Source organism: Amblyomma maculatum, chromosome 1, assembly GCF_055883805.1.
Source record: "Amblyomma maculatum isolate TAMU_Amacu chromosome 1, ASM5588380v1, whole genome shotgun sequence".
Classification (NCBI taxonomy): domain Eukaryota; kingdom Metazoa; phylum Arthropoda; class Arachnida; order Ixodida; family Ixodidae; genus Amblyomma; species Amblyomma maculatum.
The window spans coordinates 206000172-206023410 of NC_139344.1; the positions used below are offsets into that span (position 1 = coordinate 206000172).

A 23239-nucleotide genomic window follows, 5' to 3' on the forward strand; every position below is an offset into this window, starting at 1 on the left:
CCCCAAGTGGTTGAGTATTTCTTAGTGTCATTAAGCTTAATCATAGCCAAATTTTTCATCACCCCCATTTATGTAAATTCATCGTGCAAAACAGCCTGATTCTATTCGCATTTCTTGTGGTACTTCATCATCTAAAACAAGCAAAAAAAAAAAAAATACTGCTTCACTCTTCTTTAATGCCACTGTACTAAACCATTTCCTCTCAGCCCGTGTTTTGTCTGAAATCACATCACGCGAACGACCAGGTTTCTGTGCTTGCAGCACAGTTTTGAGTACGCAATTAGTACATAAAAGCTTAAATGTTTGTCTTGTTTGCAGTGTTTCATAAACGAAGCCCCATGAAATCCATTACATGTTTGAGCAGTTTGCCCTTTTGACCTTTTAGGTGCACACTGTGTGACAAGAGATTCAAGCGGTCAACCTACCTCAAATCCCACATGCGGTGCCACACTGTACGGATGGGCTCTCAGAAGACTCACACATGTGAGCAGTGTGGCTCGTGCTTCCCTTCAGCATTGTCCTTGAAGCGCCATAGTGAGACGCACTTAGAGGCACCCCCTCTGAGCGAGAGCTTTACCTGTGAGGTCTGCTCTCTCTCCTTGCCAAACGCTACCCAGTATCAGCAGCATCTATCTCAGCATCGTGAGTAGTCTTTTGTCTTTGTCATCAAGTCTTTTGACAACACTGTTAGAACGGAGTTTTATTTCATTTAACTTATTGAAGAGAACCATTTTACAATGCCAAGTCAGTTTTTAGTGATTCTACGAAGGTTTTAGTAAATGAATGTGTCGCAGAAGCAGCTGGCTTCATTAAAACAGCCTATGCTTCTGAGGTATAGGCAATAGGCAACCTGTGCTGAAGTTTGCTGTTTTCATCAGAGCACCATAAACGCACAGCTGAGCGAGATAACCAAGCACTTTTTGAGGCACCCTTTATACTTTTTCATGGGACCTGCCTGCGCTTATGAGCGTAATCTTCTGTGCTGTGCCAAAGCTAGCTGTGGTGTGGGTGCATGGCATCTCAATGCTAGCCTTCCCGTCGCCAGTACAATTCTGCGAGCAGTTGGAGGTGGTGCACAGGTGGGCACGCGCAGCCCGCACATCATTGGCTCCACAATCGCTAGTCACGCTGCACAAACAAGAAGCAGTTTGGGATGGCGCACGACCCACACTTGGCCAACAAAGTTATCCCCCGTTGGGCTGTACACACCGCCAGTGACAATGTGGCCATGGGTCCATAAATAAATCTCTTTCGCTGAAAACAGATTTATGTTGCGAATGTCTTTCCCATGCTTCTGCATACTGATTTTTGTTTGTATTGATGATAAAAATTTTTCACAGCTCTGTGAGATTCTTTGCTGAAAATAAAATGTGTGTTGATTGATATCACTTCATTAGGCATGGCCACATTACAGGCTCCACACTGCTATGCTTCTAAACAAACAGTATGAATTTCAGTGTACATAGTCTACATAGTAAATTACAGCTTAACAAAAAAAAAAACAGCAGTGGTATGTGGCACGTGTATTTCTCCGCTGTACAGTAAATGAAGTCAGTTTTTGATGTTTTACTATACCAAACAAGCTGAAGGCATCAACGTTCTTGAGCTTGTAATTTGTTCTGATGGTTATCTTTTTCTTTAGGTAACCAGAAAAGCTTTTACAGCAGACTGCTTTATGTCAAGGAGGAATTGTGTGTGACTGTTACTGCAGGCTCAAATTGTATCCCACCACAATCTTGTTTATTTTAGATGCAAAGACTGGACACTATTTAGAAAATATGAGGGCAACAACGTGCACCGATTCATCCTTTTTTGATATTTCATGCTGAGCAGATATTCCAAGACATTTTTTCTTCATAGTCATGTTCAGCTCATCTCTGAAACCGCAATATTCACCCACCCCTAGTTATTTTAGTAAGAAAAAAAACTGAAAAGAAAAATAGCAGGAAAGGGAATTTCAAATGAGATGATGAGTAGACAGGATAAACATGACTTTCAACATTTTAGAAACATTTTAAAGCACTTTTAGTGAAATAATGCAGAGTTTGGCATTTTTCAGCAGATAGTAAACTGAGAATAAATGAACTCAAAGAGGGTCCCAACATTTGTGTGTGGCTTTCTTGTAGTTCATATGAATTCAAGTGATGTTCGTGCATTTTTTATAAGTGGTGTCAGTTCTGTGAGGCTTTTCAAGCAAAAGCACAGAGACACATTAAAATGGCTGCATTATTGTATGACCAGCTGTCAAGTTGTGCAAGGAACTTCTTACTACAGTTGAATCCCGCCACAACGAATACCGCCACAACGAAATTTCCGCGACAACGAATAATTTTTTATTCCCCGCGAGTATCCTATAAGAATTAATGGCCTAAATTTCTCTGCACAACGAACCATTTTTGCAGAGCGTTTCCGCTTCAACGAAATTTTCGCGTTCAAAATCGAAACCGAAACTAGTTTTATTGGCGAGAAGTCCAAGTCAAATCCAAAGCCACATTAAGCATGAAATCACGTGATTGCAGTTCCGCCATTTTGGCTTTGTGTCGTGGTCGCGTTGTTCACTCGCTGCCTTTCTCTTCGACGACGAGTTTTCATCCGCAGGACACGATGGCAACGCAAGTGAAAAAACGCAAAACTCTTTCCCTTGAGCAAAAAGCTCAAATAATCGCCCAAGCAGAAAGCGGAAGGAAGAAAGCGGCAATTGCTGAAGACTTTGGAATTCCTGCAAGTTCGCTGTCAACGATTCTAGGCAATAAGGACAGCGTGAGAATGGCACTTGCTTCAGGCACATCCTCGAAGCACAAAAAGGTGACGCGGCCCCTCCATGAAGAGTTGGACAAAGCAGTGCATGCGTGGTTTGTGGAAGCACGAGCCAGCAACGTCCCCCTGTCCGGAAGCATCGTCCAGCAGAAAGCCTTGAACTATGCATGCCTACTTGGCATTGATGATTTTAAAGCCAGCATTGGCTGGCTAAACCGTTTCAAGGCCCGCCATAACATCGTTGGAAAAGTGTTGTGCGGCGAGTCAATGTCAGCAGACGTGGACGGAGCAGCTGCTTGGAAGGCGAGTAACATGGCCGGAATTTTAAGCAACTTCGCGCCTGCAGACATTTACAACGCCGACGAGACCGGGCTATTCTACGAGATGTTGCCGGCTAGGACGCTCGACTTCAAGGGGCAGCGCTGTCACGGCGGCAAACACAGCAAAAAACGCATCACAGTGCTGCTTTGCACAAACATGGATGGCTCGGACAAGCGTCCGCCGTTAGTCATAGGCAAAAGTGCCAAGCCGCGCTGTTTTAAGGGAACTCGTAGCCTACCTGTGCAGTACAAGGCGAACAACAAGTCATGGATGACCCGCGCTATTTTCACCGAGTGGATGATGGCATTCGACCGCGACATGAAGCGGCAGGGCCGTAAAGTTTGCTTGCTTTTGGACAATTGTTCAGCGCATCACTCCGACGAAGTCAAGCTCACTAACACAGAGCTGAGGTTTTTCCCTCCCAATTGCACGTCTGTCTTACAGCCTCTCGATCAGGGCGTGATTCTTAGCCTGAAGCGCGCTTACCGCGGGAGGTTAATTCAGCGGCTGCTTTTTAACACTGAAACCGGCCGAGACACGAAGGTGGACTTGTACGTGGCACTGCAGATTATGTCTGCTGCCTGGAGCACACTGGGGCGCTCAGTAATTGTGAACTGTTTCAGGCACGCCGGATTTGCCGAAGGTCGACCCGTACACTCTGCTGGCCTAACACCAGGCGTTACAGACGACGACGAAGAGGCGTCACCGGCTCCGGGGATCGCGGCCGCCTGGAAAACGCTGGGAGAAATAGGAACCGTGCCGCCTAATCTCGAGCTCGACGAATACATCGGCGCTGACGCTTGTGTTGTTGTTCACGAAGATGTGAGTGATGAGCAGATCATAAAAGCTGCCCGGAATGATAAGGACTCTTCCGATGAAGAAGACGACGACGTACAGGAAGCGCCGGCTGCGGCAACCGCCGTACAGGTGATGGACGCTTTTGATGTCATCAGGAATTTCGTTGCTGTCCGAGACGACGATGTTGCAATGGGTTTGCTGACCGAGTGCGAAAATCGCGTGACGGCGTTGCTCGCCGTGAAGCGTAAGCAAACCAAGCTTACAGATTTTTGGCATTAAACGCCTTTGCTGCTGCTTGGGCAATTCTTTCTGCGTTTCACGTCAAATTTTTGCGATAACGAAGTTCCGCGAGAACGAATTTTTTTTCGTGCACCGTGAATTTCGTTATAGCGGGATTCAACTGTAGTTCTGTTTTTCTTTTAAGGGCAGGAGGGTACAGGGGCAGGGGTGGAAGCCTTTGAACAGTTATACTGTGAGGGCTAACATGCTGTTCAAGTATGCTTATTAATGAAATCACTTTCTTTTTAGAATCAACTGACAAGGAAAAACCAACTGATGTCATCCCATCTGTGGACGAGGATCCAGCTGCTACCATCGACGAATCTGAGAGAGCGTCAAGGCGTGTGGTAGACAAAACGAGTGTTTCTGGTGCACAACGTAAATTTGTCACACTCACTGATGAACAGTCAAAGGAACTTGCACGAAAGGATCCCAAGGAATCTAATTTGTCAATTTCGGAAAGAGCCCTGATTGCTACTGCTGCTGAAAAAGATAGGGTAAGAGCACAAACTTCTTTTAGTGGAAAATTTTGTGAGCCTAGAAAAACTCAAGCTGGCAAGTGTACGCTGCTCAAGGTGATTCAGTGTAGCTTAGAGCATCTAGATTTCCATCATTCTAAGAAAAATTGCAAATTTGAGCATCTTTTGCTGAATTGTGTGTCAGCAGCTGCTTTCCCTTTATTTATGTTATTGTTGCAGACATTGGCAGGAACAACTAGGCAATCGGAGTGTCATAAATTTTATTATCTAAATTATCTTGAAAGCTAAAATTTCTTGACTAACAAAGCTCTGCTGACACCTTGACATGTTTGCTCTGCCCTCTGCTTGAGACAATTAGCACATAATGACCACCTTATTATACCATGTTCGCAATGAGTGGTCTAGTAGGCTTTTGCTGTTCACTGTCTTTATGGTACAGTCGAACCCGGATATATCGATAATTCGATATACAGAAATCGGCTTGGGACGGCACTTAAGATGCGAAAAAACTATACTGTATTTGTCGCGTAATTCACTCACGCGCATAATGAACCCACCCTCCACTTTTGCACTCGAGAATTTGGAAAAAAAAAAAAAAGCGTTAAGGCCAGCTCGCTCACATGCAAACGATTAAGCGATCTCAGCGACGAGCAGCAGCGACAGAGCAAAAAATTTCCAACTTGTTAGAACTGCGTCCCTCTGCGATTCAAGCCACCGTGGCAGCTTAAAACAAGGTTTCTGTGTCGCCGCGGCAGAAATCGCCAGCGTTATCGCTTGCATGTCCCACTCCATTTCGGTCGTCTCATCCAGAGCTCATTTCTTGGCAGCGTGCCAAGATGCTGCGCAGCGATAACGTCGGGCGTGTTTATCTTTTGATAGCTCCTGCTGGGGGGGCGGCGGGGAGCGAACTTGGCAGACTGCCCGTGATGGCTTCATTGCACAAGCCTGGTTCAATTTATCATGCCGCACTTGGGGCGGGCGTAGTCTACTGCCACAAAATCATTGGAAAGCGTGAGAAAGTAGCTGCAAATGCTGTTTGAAGCGAAAAATGCTAAAAGCCGGTGTCATGATCGCAGCTGACCGCATGCTTTCGTTGATTCATACATGCAAGGATAAACGACTCCCGAAAAAAAAAAAAAAGAAAAAACAGAAAAAAAGCCGCTTCGTAATGCCATATCTTACGCTACGCCACGCATACAGCACAACAATAAGAACAAACGACTCTCGCAAAAAAAAAAAAAAAGATAGATCTGCCGCTTTTTAACTTCCGCAGGCACCATAGCCATGCGGCTGTAAGCCGCCACGCGCAGAGGGTTTCACACACACGCTGGAGAAAGCGTTCGACGTTCTGTCTGAAAACGGGTTGAGCTGGCCTGGCGCATGCGTAGCGCGTGCTACTGCGAACGAAGGCCGGGAAAGAAGGAGGATAGAGATAGCTCGGCAAAAGATCGGGCACACCCTTGCGCCCCTCTCGTTCCCACCGGTTTTCTCTGGTTCATTCACGCACATGGCTTGCAAACGTCACGTGCTGGCGCGCGGGAAACGATAACCGCAAATGCGCACGCCTTTGGGGAATGGGCACGGCGCTGCCCTAGCCGAACTGTCCCCTCTCATTCCTTCCGTGCGTGGCTTGAAAACGTCACGCGGCAAACGGCCGAGGGTGATGCGTTAATCTTTGGGGAAGGCACACTTTCGAGTGCGTGGTGCGGAGTTCGATATATCGAACGACCGGTGAAAAGAGTTCGATATATGACACGGCTTTCCTATACTTTTACATGAGATTTTCAAGGGGATATTCCGTGAGTTCGATATAACCAAAATTCGATATATCCGGGTTCGACTGTATTTGCAAGTCACCATCATCCTTTCCATGTTTTGATGCCGATGAGCACATTTCTGCACACCACGTTGTCCTGCGATGAAAGGCTGCTTTAATTGTGAGGCGTATGTTAGCGAGATGCAAAATATTTGCTCGCAGCTATGATCATTTCTGTATCTGCGATGCTTAGGTATCGCAAGGAGGCTATCTTTGCAATGCGTTAACTGGTGAGAGCCTTTTGTAGAAGATCGTGCTGGCAATGCATGTGGGTGCAACGACAGCAGCAGCCAGTTTTCACATGCAGGAAACATTTGACACCATCCAAGCTGTTGTCTTGCTCGAAGAACTCATTTTGAGAGCCAAATAAAGTGCAGGGGCTTTTGGTGAGCTCAACACTGATGCTGGGAAGCTCAGTTGCAGCATGCTGAGGCTTGCAAAATACAAGGGCCCATTTGCTCTTATCCAAATTCATAACTTCACAAAGCAGATGCTCAAGCTCTTCAGCATGTAATGTTTAATCATGTTCATGTTTAATCTGGCTTCTAAGGTATCAATGAATCATTGCGAGTAGTGCAGGTGATAACTGGTGACTCTGACAAATGCCTATAGCACAAGATGAGTCATGTGTCCCCTTCGCATAGTTCTGTTCAGGCGTAATGTCTTTCTTTTTATGATGTGCTGTTGAAAGATTCAGGGGTACCACATTTGAAGAGGAAGACAGGTAGCAATCGCAATGTATGCTAGTGCTACACCTCCTTCGCGCGGTTCATTACCTGGGAAAGGAAAGCCCCACAGTTAAGTGTGCGGAAGTAGAGGTGATGTTGCGCATTAGCAATAGGCTTTTCCTTTTGGTTTTGCCTCGCGTAACCCATGTCTTTTTCACTGTCTTCGTGCAGAAAGCAAGAGTAGTATTGATGTCTATACCCCATCTGTTAAAAACGAGCGAGACCAGCAGCTTGCTTCACAGGTCTTGCTTTAATGATGAAAAAACATTGCATGGGGCATGTGCCTTGGGAAAGGAAAGCCCCACAGTTAAGTGTGCGGAAGTAGAGGTGATGTTGCGCATTAGCAATAGGCTTTTCCTTTTGGTTTTGCCTCGCGTAACCCATGTCTTTTTCACTGTCTTCGTGCAGAAAGCAAGAGTAGTATTGATGTCTATACCCCATCTGTTAAAAACGAGCGAGACCAGCAGCTTGCTTCACAGGTCTTGCTTTAATGATGAAAAAACATTGAATGGGGCATGTGCCTCAGTCTTCAATTTCACCTTTGGAAATGTTGAACAAATTCTGCCTGCCAAAAGTATCCACCGGCGACTTTTCTCGATATTTGCTTGCAACATTTTTCAAGAGGATAGATGTTCTTCGTGGAACAACGCACTAGTTGCTTGTTTGCTGTTTGAAGTAAGCATGCCCTCATTGCAAGCCCCATTGCCTTGGTGCAGTGGTTAGGGTGCATGACTGCTGTACGCAAGGATGCATGATCGAATCCTGGCTGTGGCAGCTGCTTGTCGATGCCGGCGAAGAGCAAGCCACTTGTGTGCTAAGATATATTAGTGCACATTAAAGAACTCCAGATGGTCGAAATTTCCAGTCCTCCATTATGGCGTTGCTCATAGCCTGAGTCGCTTTGGGATGTTAAAACCTACAAGCCAAACCTTTTCATGCGTTTTGAATGCTTTGGTGTCGCATATACTTGAAGTCATCGTGAAGCAGTTTTCTTCCACCTACTATATCTGCCAGAATTGACGAAACTGGTTCTCTGGGCTCGTTGTAAACTTAGTAGGTGATGGGTCAATTGTTCATGGCTCCTTCTGCTTTGGTCACAATCGTTTGCAGCTCCTCCACTGTTACTGTGTGTTGCACTACGATTTTTCGTACCAATGTTTCGAGGCTTTTAATGAGACGTTCGTAAAATCCTCCATACCACGCAATGCATTCTGCTATATTTTTGTATTGAATCTCATGTACGCTTGAATGCCTCCTCTTGCGACATATCTTCGGAAGGATTGCAGAAAAGCCTTTATTGATATACTGCCCAGTGCCTCTAGGTGTACTGCTCATGTAACTGCACAGGTGAAAATGCCAACATATTGCTTGACTTGTCCGCGGCTGTCTTTTGCGTTCAGCACACCTGTAAAGTCTATTCCACACACTCAAAAGAGTAAGGCTTGTGTAACCCGATCAGCATGCAAAGGAGGAATCATCTGACTAGTCAGCCTGGCGTGTTGTTTGAAAACAACACATTTGTTGAGAACTCTTTTTCTCTACCTGACATCCTTTAATTACCCAGCATTTGTCCACAGTCTGGTGAGGGTATCTTTAACACCTTTGTACAATGTCAGTGTGCGAACTTGCCTGACAAGTAGTTCTGTAAAATGCCCATTCTAGGGTAGCACTATAGAATGCTTGTTCTTTACTTCGCTGTACTTCAAGCATTCTTTTTGATGTATTATACTTTCCTCATCCATGAACACGTCTTGCCCATGCAGCGAGAAACTTTCCGTTTGCTTCTTCTCTTGTTTGCACACTTCTATTGAAGTTTTCTTGTGCTCTTTTTAGCATGCAAGTTTCCGCGTTGCTTATTTCAAGAGCTGTTAGTGTCCCTGCCTACCACTGTGTCCTTCAGTTGTGTATGAATCTGAAAACCCATGCAGTGATGCACAAGAGCTTTGTGCACACCTGTACTTTCAATGTCAGTTATGCTTGGCATCACCATTACAGTTTTTGTTTTTGTCAAATCCTTCCTCTTCGCAACGGTCTTCGCTAGTCAGGTCATTTGCTTGCTTTGATTCTTGTTCCCTTTGTGTTAATCAATGTGGCTCTTGCCACTGCAGTGTGGAAGTCATTAATTTGTTGACGTTGATTTCTCGTGTCAGTAAATCTGTTGGATTATCTTGTCCTGGAACAAATTTTCAGTTCTCACGGTTTGTTTTTTCATCTGTCTCTCTATCAGTGTAATATACTATCATGGAGACAATCGAATAAGAAATACATTGCACTTCACCAATGTAGTTTTTTCAGTGGTAGCCGCTGGGTCATGCTGCCAAAAAAGGGCTGCAATTAGTTCTAGCTTTGTTAATGTTAACTCTGACAGGAGCAACCCTTCCCTTTGCTGCCATCAGTCTCAGTTGTTTTTCTCCATTGTCATACAGCATTATGATCTATGCTGCTGCTCCATAAGCTTGCGGGCTTGCATCTGCGGACACATGCAGATCTGTCTTTACAAGACATTTTGTTTTGTCTATGTAACAGTGTGGTACCGTCAGAGTTTGCAGTTCTTTGACTTCTTGTACAAGATACAACATTGACAGGTGAAGTAATGTCCTGCACAAACAGTAAGGTTGCTTGAAATTAACAAACAAGGAAAAGAGGATTTTAAATTTCTAAAATTTGACTTTGCCTTGCTAAGTAACTCGGGGGATGAACTGCAAATAATGATTGATGACCTAGACAGGAAAAGTAGAAAGGTAGGCTTGAAAATCAATATGCAGAAGACTAAGGTAATGTTCAACAGCCTCGGGAAGGAACAGCAGTTTACGTTAGGTAGCAAAGCACTGGAAGTAGTCGGCGAATATGTCTACATAGGACAGGTAGTAACTGCAGATCCGGACCACTCACAGATTATGACTAGCAGCTTACCGGTATCGCTCAAGAGGAAAGTATACAACAGTTGCATCTTACCTGTACTCACCTATGGGGCTGAAATGGGGAGGCTAACCAAGAGGGTTCTACTTAAGTTGAGGACAACGCAGAGGGCTATGGAACGAAAAATGGTAGGGGTAACATTAAGAGATAGGAAGCGTGCAGATCGGGTCAGAGAAATAACTCAAGTTACTAACATTCTAGTGGAAATCAAGAAGAAGAAATGGGCAGGACATGTAGTGCAAAGAGAGGATAACCGATGGTCGCTGAGGGGTAACAAACTGGATTCCAAAGGAAGGAAAGTGTAGCAGGGGCTGGCAGAAAGTTATGTGGGCAGATGAGGTTAAGAAGTTTGCAGGGGTCAAGTGGATGCAGCTAGTACAGAACCGGGTTAATTGGAGAAATATGGTAGAGGCCTTCACCCTGCAGTGGGTATAGTCAGGCTGATGATGATGATGATGAAAATTTCAACAGAACATTTAATGAGTGAACATGCCGAATTTTTTTAAACAAAGTGGGGAAAATGAAGCTTAAGGAGCTGTGAAGTAACATGCTTTTTTAGAATTCCCCTGCAGTATATGTAAGTCCCTCGCATTGCCTTCGAAATGCGTCCTTGGTGCTATTTTTTTTTCATCATGTGGGGATGATGGGACATGGCCACAGCAGTTTCTTTAGTAGACATCCTTGAGACTCGCAGACTGTCACACGCATTAAGCCCGTTTCACATGATGCGATTCTTGCCGCAGCAGAGTGCGATTTCAGCCACAATGCGACAGAAATGCTCGCCGCTCTCGTCGCAGAGCCATTGTGATGGGCTTCCAATGAGTTGGTCGCATTGCCGCATGGCCGATGCGACCCCTGCGTTGGAGACAGCCGTCAGCCAATAGAATTCCGAGGCATACGTCACAGGAAATGACGGAGCTGAAGCTGTCGAAGCCGACAAAAGTTTCAAAAATAGCTTTTTCCCTAAATGTAGGTTACATATAAATTAAAAGATATTGTACAATAAAATAGAGACAATACATCATGTTTGCCATTTATTTCTTGAAAATAATTTCTTTGGAATCATCGGCTGCTCACGCCGCACCGACATAAATCGCAGGGCGCTGTCAAGCATGTGAAATAGGCTGCTGTGATTGCCTTCGCAACGACAGTGTGACTGAGCCAAATTTTTCCGTGCGCGTCGCACCTTGTGAAACGGGCTTTACTCAGTAAAATCAATTTCCGAGAAGCAGGATATACCTAGCTTCTTCAAAACTTGCTCAAAGCCTGTGTGTCCCTGAATGAACCACAGCGCTGCAACCTGACATGTGGTACAGCAGCTTTGAGCCAATGGCAGCAGCATATTCGAGTGTGGTGGTATAGCTTTTGGGGACAGAAAAAAACTTGTTTCTAATCTCTTTTTGAAAACTGCTGGAGGACTCACAAAATGCAAAAAAGCTCTTTCTACCTGCCTGAAACGCCACAAAATCGGTAGACGCCATGTTTGAAATTCGTAGCCGTTATAAACGTAGCTCAGTTCTGCCTATTGGTCTGTCACCTCACGTGCTCACATCGAACATTTTCATTACTTTTTGTCTGCGTTCGAGACTGGGGTTGGTGAACATGAAGAAGGAAAGGTTAAAGATAATAAAAGTAGCAAAAACAGAAAACGCAATTTTTTGATGAAAATTGCTGTTTTTCACGCGTGTGACCACTTGAGGGGTCTTAAGTGCCTCCTAGAATTTTAAGGCAAAAAGCCTTTCTAGGCTAATAGGCTGCAGAAATGCCCGCTGGAAATGTTCACACGAATTGACAGTTAAGAAAAAAAATCTGTCTCCACTGGGCATTGAACCACTATACCTCTGATTCCCAGCCGAGCGAGCAAACCACTAAACCATGCCAGGCTCATGAGAAACTGATCGCAATTCTCCTTGACTAGCATGCAGGTAATAGTAGCATGATAATGTTGATAGCATTGTTGTTGATGATAGTAGCAATAGTGATGGTAGTAGGGATGACAATGTGATGCAGTTAGTGAAAACAGTTCTGTATAGTAGCTTTTGCCATTTCTTCTCTTACGTAGACTTAACTGCAGTCCTGTAGTTTTTTGTTCCCTTTCCTGCACTTTTACTGTGTTTCTTTCTCAATAGCCAGCACTGTTGACTAGTTTTCTTTTTTTTTTTCTTCCACATGTACACCGTGTCTGTGTGTATGCATGCATGTGTTTTAAGCTGGCGTCTGGTGGCAAAGCCATCACAGAGGGCACTGTTCTATCACTCTGGGCGTCCGTTTGCCTCCAAATGTTTTCCTCGCGATCCTAGGCTGTGTATGGGAAGCATATTTCCATTGGTAGATAGCCTTTACTATGTGTAATTGCTTCCTTATTAAATTTAGGTTTACTACAAATAAAAAAATTATTTAGCATGGTTAGGCCAGATGCGATTAAGGTGCACCAGCACTTGATTTCAGTTCAAGGCTCAGTTTTTATGTTCAAGAAAGCTTCGCACAAAGATCTGCAAAACCAACGAGGGTTGGCCTTAGTCATTGCTCAGTATAAAATTTTGGAGCAGATTAACATGCTTTCAGAGAGAGAAATGGGATGAACATGGATGGAGATGATGAAGATGGCGACATGCCAAGCGCAGCGAGAGAGACTGGGAGTTAAACATGCAGGGTGCTCAGCGGCGGCAATGACATAGTGGTTTAATGCTGGGGCCAGCAAGGCTTGATCTGTTTGCATCGCCATGAGTTTGAAACGCACTCCTGGCTAGAAAGTGTTTTATTTTGGTTTCCTTTAGACTGAATAACTGCTGGAGGTCAAGGATTGGACAAGCATTTGTAAAACCGGCCTATTTTGGATTTAACTGCTTGCCAACATCAACTGGACAGTCAAAGATCGCTGAAATCTAAAAACGCAGGCTATAGTGCTAACGCACTAAATAAAATGTGCAGTGTATATGGAAAGTGAACTGCGACCACAGTTTCACTTTATATCTGAGCTTACTATGACAGGGTTCTTAGTATGAATGTAATGGCGCGTTTGATTTCTAAACTGCATCGATGTGGTCGACTCACATAAGCATGCACTTTCATTGTGCTGGTATCTGATTTATCGTGTATTGCTGTATATGAGTCAACTTATACTAAAACATTCATCTGAAATTGGATGGGTGAACGTATAAGTGGAGTCGTGCAGGTTCTAAGATAGTTTCACCCAAACCACAAGTAGTATGCGCAGTGCCCTTTTTATTCCGAGAGCACTGTGGAATCTGCACTGGAGAAATGCAAAATTCCAAGCGTTGCTAGTGCACACGGTGCATCATGTTTGCTCTATTATTATCAACTAAATGCACCATAATTATTATTGCTAATGTCATCATTGTCATTATCATTAATTGCAGTGTCATTGTCATCGCTACTATCATCCTCACGGTAGACAAGAACTATGACGAGTGTTTCATGATCCCGGGCGTGGTGCAGTTGGTTAAAGCACTCGGCTGGGGATCCAAGGGATGGAGGTTTGATTCTCGATGGAGACAGGATTTATTTATTTATTTTTAACTATCTTCATCATGGTAGACTGGCCGATAACGTCACCAGGTGATAGCGTCACAATCTCATGGTATCCCGTGGAATCTCGCAAAGAAGTGTGACACTTCTCGTGGCCGGACAAACAGGACAGGGTCGTGGCCGCGAGTATGAGCCCTAAAATATTAAAAGGCAGGCATTCATCTCTATCTGTGGTACATAGAAAGAAAGTGACATGTAAGGCAAAGCAGAAGTGTTGTCATTGTGTCTGCTTGTCACCATTCCTAATCTCGTGATCGCAGGAATGCTGCTGTCACCTGCGCCAGAAAGTTTTGTAAAATGTATAATAGGCACATGCATGCTTAAAGCTGAGCTGTGACAAATAGGAATCAAGACTCTTAAGTGGTCCTAGTTACCTGATGTACCTTTTGTTGTGCTGTAGCTTGATCAATTGGGAGGCTTGACCAAAAAAAAATTGCAGGGGTTTAATGTGGGTAAGCCTAGTTTGGCATAGTTATCTTGGTAGATGATTGCACTGTCTTCTCACCATCAACTTCCAAAGGCAGGCTCATGAGGAGAACCGTGAAGTATGTTGCCCAAGGTACCACGAGCTATATGTAAAAGGCCCGCTTCAATTAAGCCATACGAATATGTACCGTGTCTAACTCGGCATCCAAGGGTCTTTCCTGTAAAGCTTGGTTCTGATCTCACCCTCCCATCCTTAATAGCAAAGCGCGAGTAGACCTATTTGATTACGCACCGAATTGGTGAGCTAGTTAGGCCTGTGAAAAAGTGCTGTGAAGTAGTAGTAGTCGCGAAAATGCTCATATTCATTTCCTTGTGTGGCACCTTGTCATACGTTTGCAGGAATCACAGGAGTGGGAAAAGCCGCCTACTGCCGACTACCCAAATCGGTGCGAGGTGTGCCCTAAGAGTTTTCGAAAGCCAAGTGACTTGGCGCGACATGTACGCATCCATACGGGTGAGCGGCCTTTCTCATGCGAGATTTGCCAGAAGTCCTTCACGGTCAAGTCCACTCTAGACACACACCGACGCACCCACCGAGGCGAGCGCAATTACCCGTGCCACATCTGCTCTTCCTTCTTCTCCACCATGGGTAGCCTCAAGGTGCACATGCGTCTGCACACAGGTGAGCAGAAAATGTCCCTGGGCTTTTCAGATACTGATATTATTTTGACTTCCTGTCCCATAGCAGATGTGGGCAATGCAGCCACAGGAATGCAGTGTTTCAGAGAAAGTGGGCGTCTTTTTACTGTTGTTTTAATGAATGCAGAAAAAAATTTAATGGTGAAACACATAGTAGAACATAAGCAGGGCATATCATCTGGGGTCACAATAATAGAGGAAAATAGTACTTTTAGTCTCAGATAAAAATTGAGCTAAGTTTTGTTCAAACCGGTCAGCTAATTGAGCGTACTTTGGATTGTTGGATTTAAAATATTTATGGCGAATTTGAGATGTAGGACTACTAATACCTTGTTTTCAATTCTTTGAATAGCAATAGCTGCCATTGAGAAAAAGTCGACTTAATGCTCACTTGAAAAAGGAGTTAACTGAATATTGTCATGAAGCATTTTAAGGTGGATACTTTCTTACCGGAGGAGTGGCGTCAGCAGTCGATTAATAGCAATTTTTGGCGGCACCTGAAGATAGCGTTGGTTGTGGAATGCCAGCCAAAACGCAGCCTTCATGGCGACATGTAGCTTGCATGTCATCGCTACGCTACCGTATTGTCTGCAAACCGACGCGGTGGCCTTGTGGTAGAGAATCTGCATTTTGGAGGTATCAGGTTTGATTTCTGATCCCACAGGGTACCCACCAATTTTCCAATGTGTACAAGATTTCCCTTGCCGTGTGCATGTTTATCTCTTGTCTTACAGTTGCTTAGAGGCCAGCTACAGAGCTTGTGTCAAGGTTTATGCTCGATATCGTCTGAAGGAACTCGGAATGCGCACAGAGTCTAACTCAATGTGGCTGCTAGCACTGCGCTACCTTTCTGACAGCTGTACTGGTGGACAGCAGTGGACAGAGAGAAAAAAAAACGAATGCACGACTCCCATCAGCAAGTAGCCCGGAACTGTCCAGGGCTGAAAATCGAATGTGTCAGTCCAGTGATTAGTTTTGGCACCTTATATTTGCCTCATGCGGTGAAAAGCCCATATGTGACCCTTTTTTTCAACAAGGTGGATGACTGGGTGAGTTGGTACTGACCCTTTGGTTGGCCCTTTTTTCTTGAGAGTCACTGGGTGCCGCGGGCGATCGATGTCCTAGCGTTGATCCACGTATAAGGTGCTGATCATCTTACCATAATCAATCTTGATGGCCAACTGGAGTTGATCAGGGGTCAAAGCTAATGATTCTGGGCCATGGGAGCAGCCACCAGAGGTGATGTCCGGATCACCAGGGTAGTCTTCCATGCACCAGGCCAGACACTGCATATGTCTAGATGAGGGGCCATGTCCCCACAACATATGCAGTGACTTCACCGTGATCTGGCTGCAACATCCAAAAATAGGGTTGCAAGGTGGCCAGTAGGATGGAGGTCTGGTGAGTGTGTTGGCTAACGTTGTCAGATAGGAAGCGAACTTTATACCCGAAAGTGCCTTGCCCCATAATCACACACTACTCCTTGACCTATCATCACCCCTACAACACTTCCGGCAACCCCACCCCTTTTTAGGTTCAAGGGAATGGGGGGAGCTTTTCGTGTTCAAGTTGAGGGCTCTACCCAGACACGAGGGCTGTTGTGTGGTGACACGCGCAAAGAGGTTGCACCTGACACAAAAACAGCCTTTGTCACCACTGTGGTGACAAGCCGACAAGATGGTTGGACCTTCATCGAATTTGGAGTGCCTTGAAGGGCAACCATTTCCGTATCGTTATTGATCATAGGAACACAGAGAGTTTTCTGCCAGAAACTAAGCAAACCACAGCCACTTGTTATGCCATGTCATTAGTAGTATGACAAATGTTTGCCACTGACAATTTCCCTCATTATGTTGCTAAGCGGGAATCATGAGATGTGAGACACTTGTTGTGGACTTCTCCTGCCATGGCTTCTGTGACAATGGTTCCTAAAGAAGGTAGGCCTGCTGTGAGACTTCGAATGCAACTATCGCATGTGGACGTTGTATAATCGCTTAAACTTTTGCAAACTTTTAAGCGAGGCTAGCGTATGCTTCTTTTTCTAATTTTCTCCCACATTCCTTCTCTCTCTCACTATGCCTAATGGAAAAAATCTCGAATAATAGAAAAAAAGAACAAGCAGCCGACACGAAGTGTTCACAAAACTCTGCTCACTCTGGAGATGCTGTAACCACTGCAGGGAGGACCAATCTCCTTAGGCACTTTTGCAAGCACTTTATGGAATCCTGGGGCCCTGCTGCCATATGTGGCAGTGCAGCCTGCCAGCTATGCTTGGTATGTGCACTGTTCTTTACAAAGACCCCGCCGGGGTGGCGCAGTGGTTACGGCGCTCGACTACTGTTCCCAAGGGTGCGGGCGGCCTCGGCGGCCGCTTTTCGATGGAGGCGAAAAGCAAGGCGCCCGTGTGCTGTGCGAAGTCAGTGCACGTTAAAGAACCCCGGGTGGTCGAAATTTCCGAAGTCCTCCACTACAGCGTCTCTCATAGCCTGAGCTTCTGTGGGACGTTAAACCCCACAAACCAACCAACAAACCTGTTCTTTACAAAGGCGCTCAAGGCTGTTAGCTGCCTAAGCATAGAATGGAGATGGAGAACCGGACCAGGACAAGCAGTGGAGTACATGCTGTGGGCAAAAAAACAGGGCCAAGTACTAAGGAGAAATGAAGCCAGACTATGGGAAAGGAACATGTCCGAATCCAATGCTACTTGGGATCCACCAGGTAGAATGAAAGTAAGAAGATGGTTTACACAGTATGAAGGAGCACAGAACAAGGGTAAAGGGGTATGCCTCAGTTCGCAGGTCGAGCCAACGTTTCGACAAGTGAACTTGTTGAAACGTTGGCTTGACCTGCGAGCTGAGGCGTACCCCCTTTACCCTTGTTCAATGCTCCTTCATATTGGGATCCACCAGACATACAGAACTGCTGCTGCAATGTCCAGATCAAGGATACAGAGCCCCCCACCCCTTATGTTTGGGCAGCTTCGCCACAGGCCTTGCAACAGAGTCCATTGCCCTGTTCATAAGAAGCGAAAAGAAATTAGTTCCAGATGGTGCATACTGGCAGAGGTGCCATGCCTGCAATGGAGGACGAAATCCAGAACAGGAGAGCTCTCGTAATCGTAGTTCTGGCTGTAAGGGGACACAAGAGTTTCCCAAACTCCCACACCCTGTCCTCGACCTTTTCCTGGGCCTTGGACCACTTCGCGTCTGAGGCGAATTCATCAGGCTTCATTGCTTGGCTTAAAGGGACAGAACACTGCTCTCTAAGCATCCAATGTTTTTCGGTGCAATGTCTCGAGTGAACGATTGCGTAGCAGTTTTGCCAGAAACGCTGTAGAAGAGACTTTTTCGATCAGTGCATGCGCCCATTTTTATGTAGTCTGATTGTGGAAATCATGAGTAGCGACCACAATGACGGTTGCTTGTCGGCAAAAGTGATGTACCGAAAACTAGCGTAATTTCACCTGCCAGACAGTAATTAGACATATTTAGTATAGAGTAACGTTAAGTTTAGGTTCTAAACTCTACGGCATAGGAACCATACAGGTAATACTGTTAATACAACCAAAACTAGAGTGAAGGTGGCGGCAGCACTCTTATAGAAGCCCTCTTCATTCCTTTGCTAATCGTGTTCCCAGCCATCGTAATACTTCGCGCACGGTAGCTAGCACTTTCCACTCGACTTTTGGACCAAATCTAGCGCAAATTGCAGCGTGCCAACCTGGCAACGTTGGCAAAACGGGGACTGTGGAGGCCGCGTGCATCACAGATCACAGTACGCGCAGGGTAGCACGGCACGTAGAACGGTGCTGCAGCGCAGTTCATTATTGCTATTTTAATATTTCTTAGTTCGTTTGACAATTTAAGACGAAAGTTGGTCGAGGTGGTGGCAAGCCCTGGCGAGTGAGACCTGGGAATCTTCATAGAAATACAGCCAGTAAAGAAATGCAGGTGAGGAAATATGCCCATTTGAAAGGGAAAAAAAAAAGAAGGAACAGTATTCACACATGAAACAAAATGCCTGATCCCTTTCGGTATCTTGTTTTGCACACTTTGGTGGCATTGCAATCGGTTTCTGATATAGCGGTGGATCGTGTGACACGGATCAAGCTGCAGCATGCTGCATGCTTACTGCACCGACTGGGCAAAACAACTGATGGGACATTATGTGAAAGTGGACAGTTGTGTTGGTTGTGTTCTTTAGCTTTCGAGCGAAGTAAGTCTGCTCTCGCACGGCCCTCTGACTCTATCTAGCACCAATGTTGGCTTCTCTGGGGGTTTTGGGTGCCTGCTTGGATGCCGAGAACTGGCCGCTAAACTGCCAACAGCGTCAAGAATCGAGTTTATCACGCACTATCTACCGATGCGCGCACAAGAAATACTATCAGCCATAGTGCGCATAGGAAATTACTCGCGCAGTACATGCGGCGTGTAGTAAAAAGCAGACAGAGCGATATGAAACTATTAGGAGTACACCTTTATCCATAAAGTTTCTTACTCTTACTTAGAGGGAAAGCTGGGGGCACTGCACTTTGGACAAATTTTACACTTACATGCTGTTTCGCTCGCTTTTTTGCAATTTAAAGTCACAATATTGAATGTTGTGTAGTGACCGAAGAGCAGATTCACGAAGACGAAGAGGACGATGAAGTGCCCCTGCACTGCTCGAGCTCTCTGGTTTTGTGCCTTGACGGACTGTGTGCTTGTGCTGTTCGCCATGCAGCTTACAGAGGGCTGTATTCCCTGTTGAACCATCAGTAAAACCCCTTTCACTTGGTGGAGGTGAGGATTTCCGTCCGCCCTGGAGCTTCGCAGCCGCACACTATCAACAACAGCCATGACCTACACTACCACCCCTAGTACAACCAGCTCCTCGTTCCCCGTCTACTGCGCTGGAGCTTTGCACCAACGAGACCCTCCAATCTTCAGCGGAACCGGCGACCACGATGTCGAAGATTGGCTTTCCTCATATGAGTGGGTCAGTACTCGCAACAAATGGGACGACGGCCTCAAATTAAATAACGTCATATTCTACTTAACGGACGTTGCCAACCTGTGGTTCCGCAACCACGAGGGCGATATCTCATCGTGGTCTGCTTTCAACACCACTTTTTCCGATATCTTTGGCAGGCCTGCAGTGCGCAAGCTGCGCGCTGAGCAACGCTTGCGCGGCCGTGCCCAGCTACCTGGCGAGAACTTTACAAGCTATATTGAAGATGTTGTAGACCTCTGCAAGCGCGTGGACACTTCAATGACAGAGCATGCCAAGATTGGTCACATTTTACAAGGAATAGACGACGACACGTTCCAGATGCTTCTGGCCAGAAATCCAGCAACTGTCGTCGACGTAATCACTGCTTGCCAAAACTTAGAAGAATTACGCAAGCGCCGTAAAATCACTCGTTTCTCGCTCTCACACCAGGAGCTTCTTGCAGCTCTAACACCTGATGCAGAACAGCCCTCATTGCTACCCCAAATAAAGCAGTTTGTTAGAAAAGAACACTGTCCCGTCAACTGTCCCTCATTCCCCATCGTCCTGACGCTTCCTCTCCTTTGGTGTCAAAGTTGCAGCAAGTTATCCGCGAACAAGTTGCAGAAGCATTTCCCAGGCTTCCTGAAGCTCCTGCTATTGCTCCATTGACATATGTCGGAGCACCAGTACAGTATAGCCAACCTTCTGCACCAGCCCCTTTGACCTACACGGCAGTGGCTGCGCGGCCCCCGCCTGAGCCGTTACCACCCATGCAGCCTGCCCTACGCCATGCACCGTCTCCTCAAACCGCTCCGCTTCATCCTGCGACTCCACGCTATTACAACCCGTAGCGCACTTCGGACAATCGCCCAACTTGCTACTACTGTGGTTTCGCTGGACATGTGGCCCGTAAATGTCGTCGTCGCATGGCCGTGCCTCCCGAGCACTCCCCACCGCTACTCCGTTCTGTCCACTCTCCGCCTGCGTACGCCACAGAACAGCGTTCATATACAAACCGTCGTTCTCCTTCTCCGCGGCGCCGGTCACTGTCACCAATGCGCCGGCGACCACCACCTGCTGACGAGGGAAACTAAGCTCCGCGGTTCCTGAGGCAAAAACTGCGTGCTCTGCGAAAAGCTTAAGGCCTCATATTTTGCCCACGAATGTTATAGTGATCTCTGTCAATGGTCTGTCCGTATATGCGCTGGTCGATACGGGCGCTGCAGTGTCAGTGATTCATGAGCGACTCTGCCGATGATTACGAAAAGTTACGACGTCATTTGATGGTTTGTCGCTCCGCACTGCCAATGAAGAGAGGATTGCACCTTTAGCAGCATGCACAGCACGTGTCGTCATTGAAGGTGTTTTTTTTTTTTTTTTATTAATACTGTAAGCCTTCTTCAGGCTCATACAGGAGTAGGTCAAGTAAATCGTACATAGAAACAGTACAAACAAAAAGGAACACAATGGAAATGGCAATTCCCGACAGTCAAATAACATTATTTTCATTGGTGAAAAATCGTTCGTTTTGAAAAAAGACATCAGGGTTAGTAATGTTAACAATTTTACTTGGTAACGCATTCCACATTTCGATAGCCTTAGGAAAAAAACGAGTATTTAAACGTGTTACAATGCTCCCAGAATGGTCTAATGCAATAATTATGGTTACCTCGGGTGGAGTGACGCTGGGGTGTTTTCAGGTAGTCTTCCTTATCTATGTTTAATCTATGATGATAAATGTTGAAAAGGAACTTCATTACAGTCGTTTTCCGGCGACAAAACAAGGTCTGTATTTGTGCAGTGATGCGCATGGCTGTTACGCTTTCATGACGTGAGTATTTTGAATATATGAATCGTAGTGGTTTCGACTGAATTTTTTCTAACTTTTCGATCAGGTACGCTTGATGGTGATCCCAGATTATGTTTGCATACTCAAGGATAGGTCGTACTAATGTTTTATAGGTTGTTAACTTCACGTGCGGTGGAGCCATTGCTAGTCTGCGGCGAAGAAAACCAAGCTGTTTGAATGCGCTGCTACGTATGTTCTTGATGTGTGCGTTCCATTTAAGGTCTTGGGTTAGTGTGATCCCCAGGTATTTTGCTTTGGCTACGTGTGGTATCGGGGAGCCAGATAATGTGTAGTTGTAAGACAAAGGAATTTTTTTTCTTGTTATATTTAAATACGCCGTTTTCGAGATGTTAATTTGCACACCAGTCAGAAATGCTTTTTAAAGAAGATTGAAGTTTCATTTGGTCACCAGAGCTGTTCACGGCTGTATAAATCACGCAGTCATCTGCAAAAAGTCTCATTGTCACTCCATGTTCGGCACACAAATAGATATCATTTGCATATATGAGAAACAACAGGGGCCCAAGAACAGAGCCCTTGGGGAACCCATGAGAGGACTTCAAGGTAATCTGAGTCGAAACCATTTATTGACACGAACTGTTTACGGTTGGAAAGGTAGGCTTCTATCCATGCTACTATTTTCAGATCAATACCTATCATTTTTAGTTTTAAAATCAATTTTTTATGGTGGACACGATCGAAAGCTTTAGCGAAATCTATGAGGATTGTATCAGCCTGTAGTCGAGAATTATTGATGCCAGGTCATGTGTGATTTCAACTAGTTGAGTAACTGTTGACAATTTTTTTCGAAAGCCATGTTGTCTAGGGAATAGAAGATTGTTTTCTTCTAAGTATGTTATGATAGCCTTATGAATTATATGCTCCATTACCTTGCAACAAGAACTGATTAATGATATAGGTCGGTATGTGTTCACCAGCAATTTGCTGCCGCCCTTATGAATAGGTTTCACCTTCGAATGAAGCCAATCTTGTAGAGCAGTACCTGTTTTAAGGGACTCGGTAAATATTGCGCACAGAAAAGGAGCAATCTGCTCAGCATAGCGTCTAATGAATACATTTGAGATGCCATCAGGACCAGGACACTTTTTCGTATCTATTTCCAAAAGCAAGTTAAGGACGCCTGTTTGTGTTATCACCACTTCGGGCATGTGGCTAGTGTGCTGCGCAGGGGTTGCATTCACCGGTGTTGCACGTGTGAAGACAGATTGAAAGTATGAATTGAAATAGTTTGCAATCGCTCGCTGATCTCTGATACATCCGTCGACTTCTATTTTTGAGATCGCATCATCAGATTTTGATAAATAGCGGCAAAATTTCTGTGGTTGTGTAGACATAAAGTTTGACAAAGTGCTTGAAAAAAACCTTACTCTCGCATCTTTAATTTCCTTTTTAAGAACATGGGAAAGTTCACATATTTCCGCAGGTGGTTTTTTACTTCTACACATTCTCTGGAGTTTTCGCTTTAGATGAATAATCATGCAGGTAATATATGGCGTTTTACATTGTATTCTTTTCGTCTTGGATGGAATGAAGTTTTCTTCACAGTATTTTATCATTTCCTTGAACTTTAGCCATAAGTGATTAACAGTTGACCGGTTTTCCAAAATATAACTATCCGACTTTAAAT

The 23239-nt window shown here is 45.3% G+C and overlaps 1 protein-coding gene across 4 annotated transcripts in view; it reads left to right on the forward strand.

Moving 5' to 3' along the window:
- LOC146205421 (uncharacterized) overlaps positions 1 to 23239 on the forward strand; it is a 124385-nt gene that overhangs the window by 63955 nt on the left and 37191 nt on the right. For all 4 annotated transcript variants that reach the window (XR_014704176.1, XM_084590079.1, XM_084590082.1 and 1 more), the window contains 3 exons: positions 386 to 642; positions 4405 to 4652; positions 14472 to 14754. Coding sequence is in view for 3 of the 4 variants with exons in the window: in XM_084590079.1 (XP_084446205.1) it covers positions 386 to 642; positions 4405 to 4652; positions 14472 to 14754 (788 nt within the window). In the remaining variant the exon portion in view is untranslated. The remainder of the gene's footprint in view (positions 1 to 385; positions 643 to 4404; positions 4653 to 14471; positions 14755 to 23239) is intronic.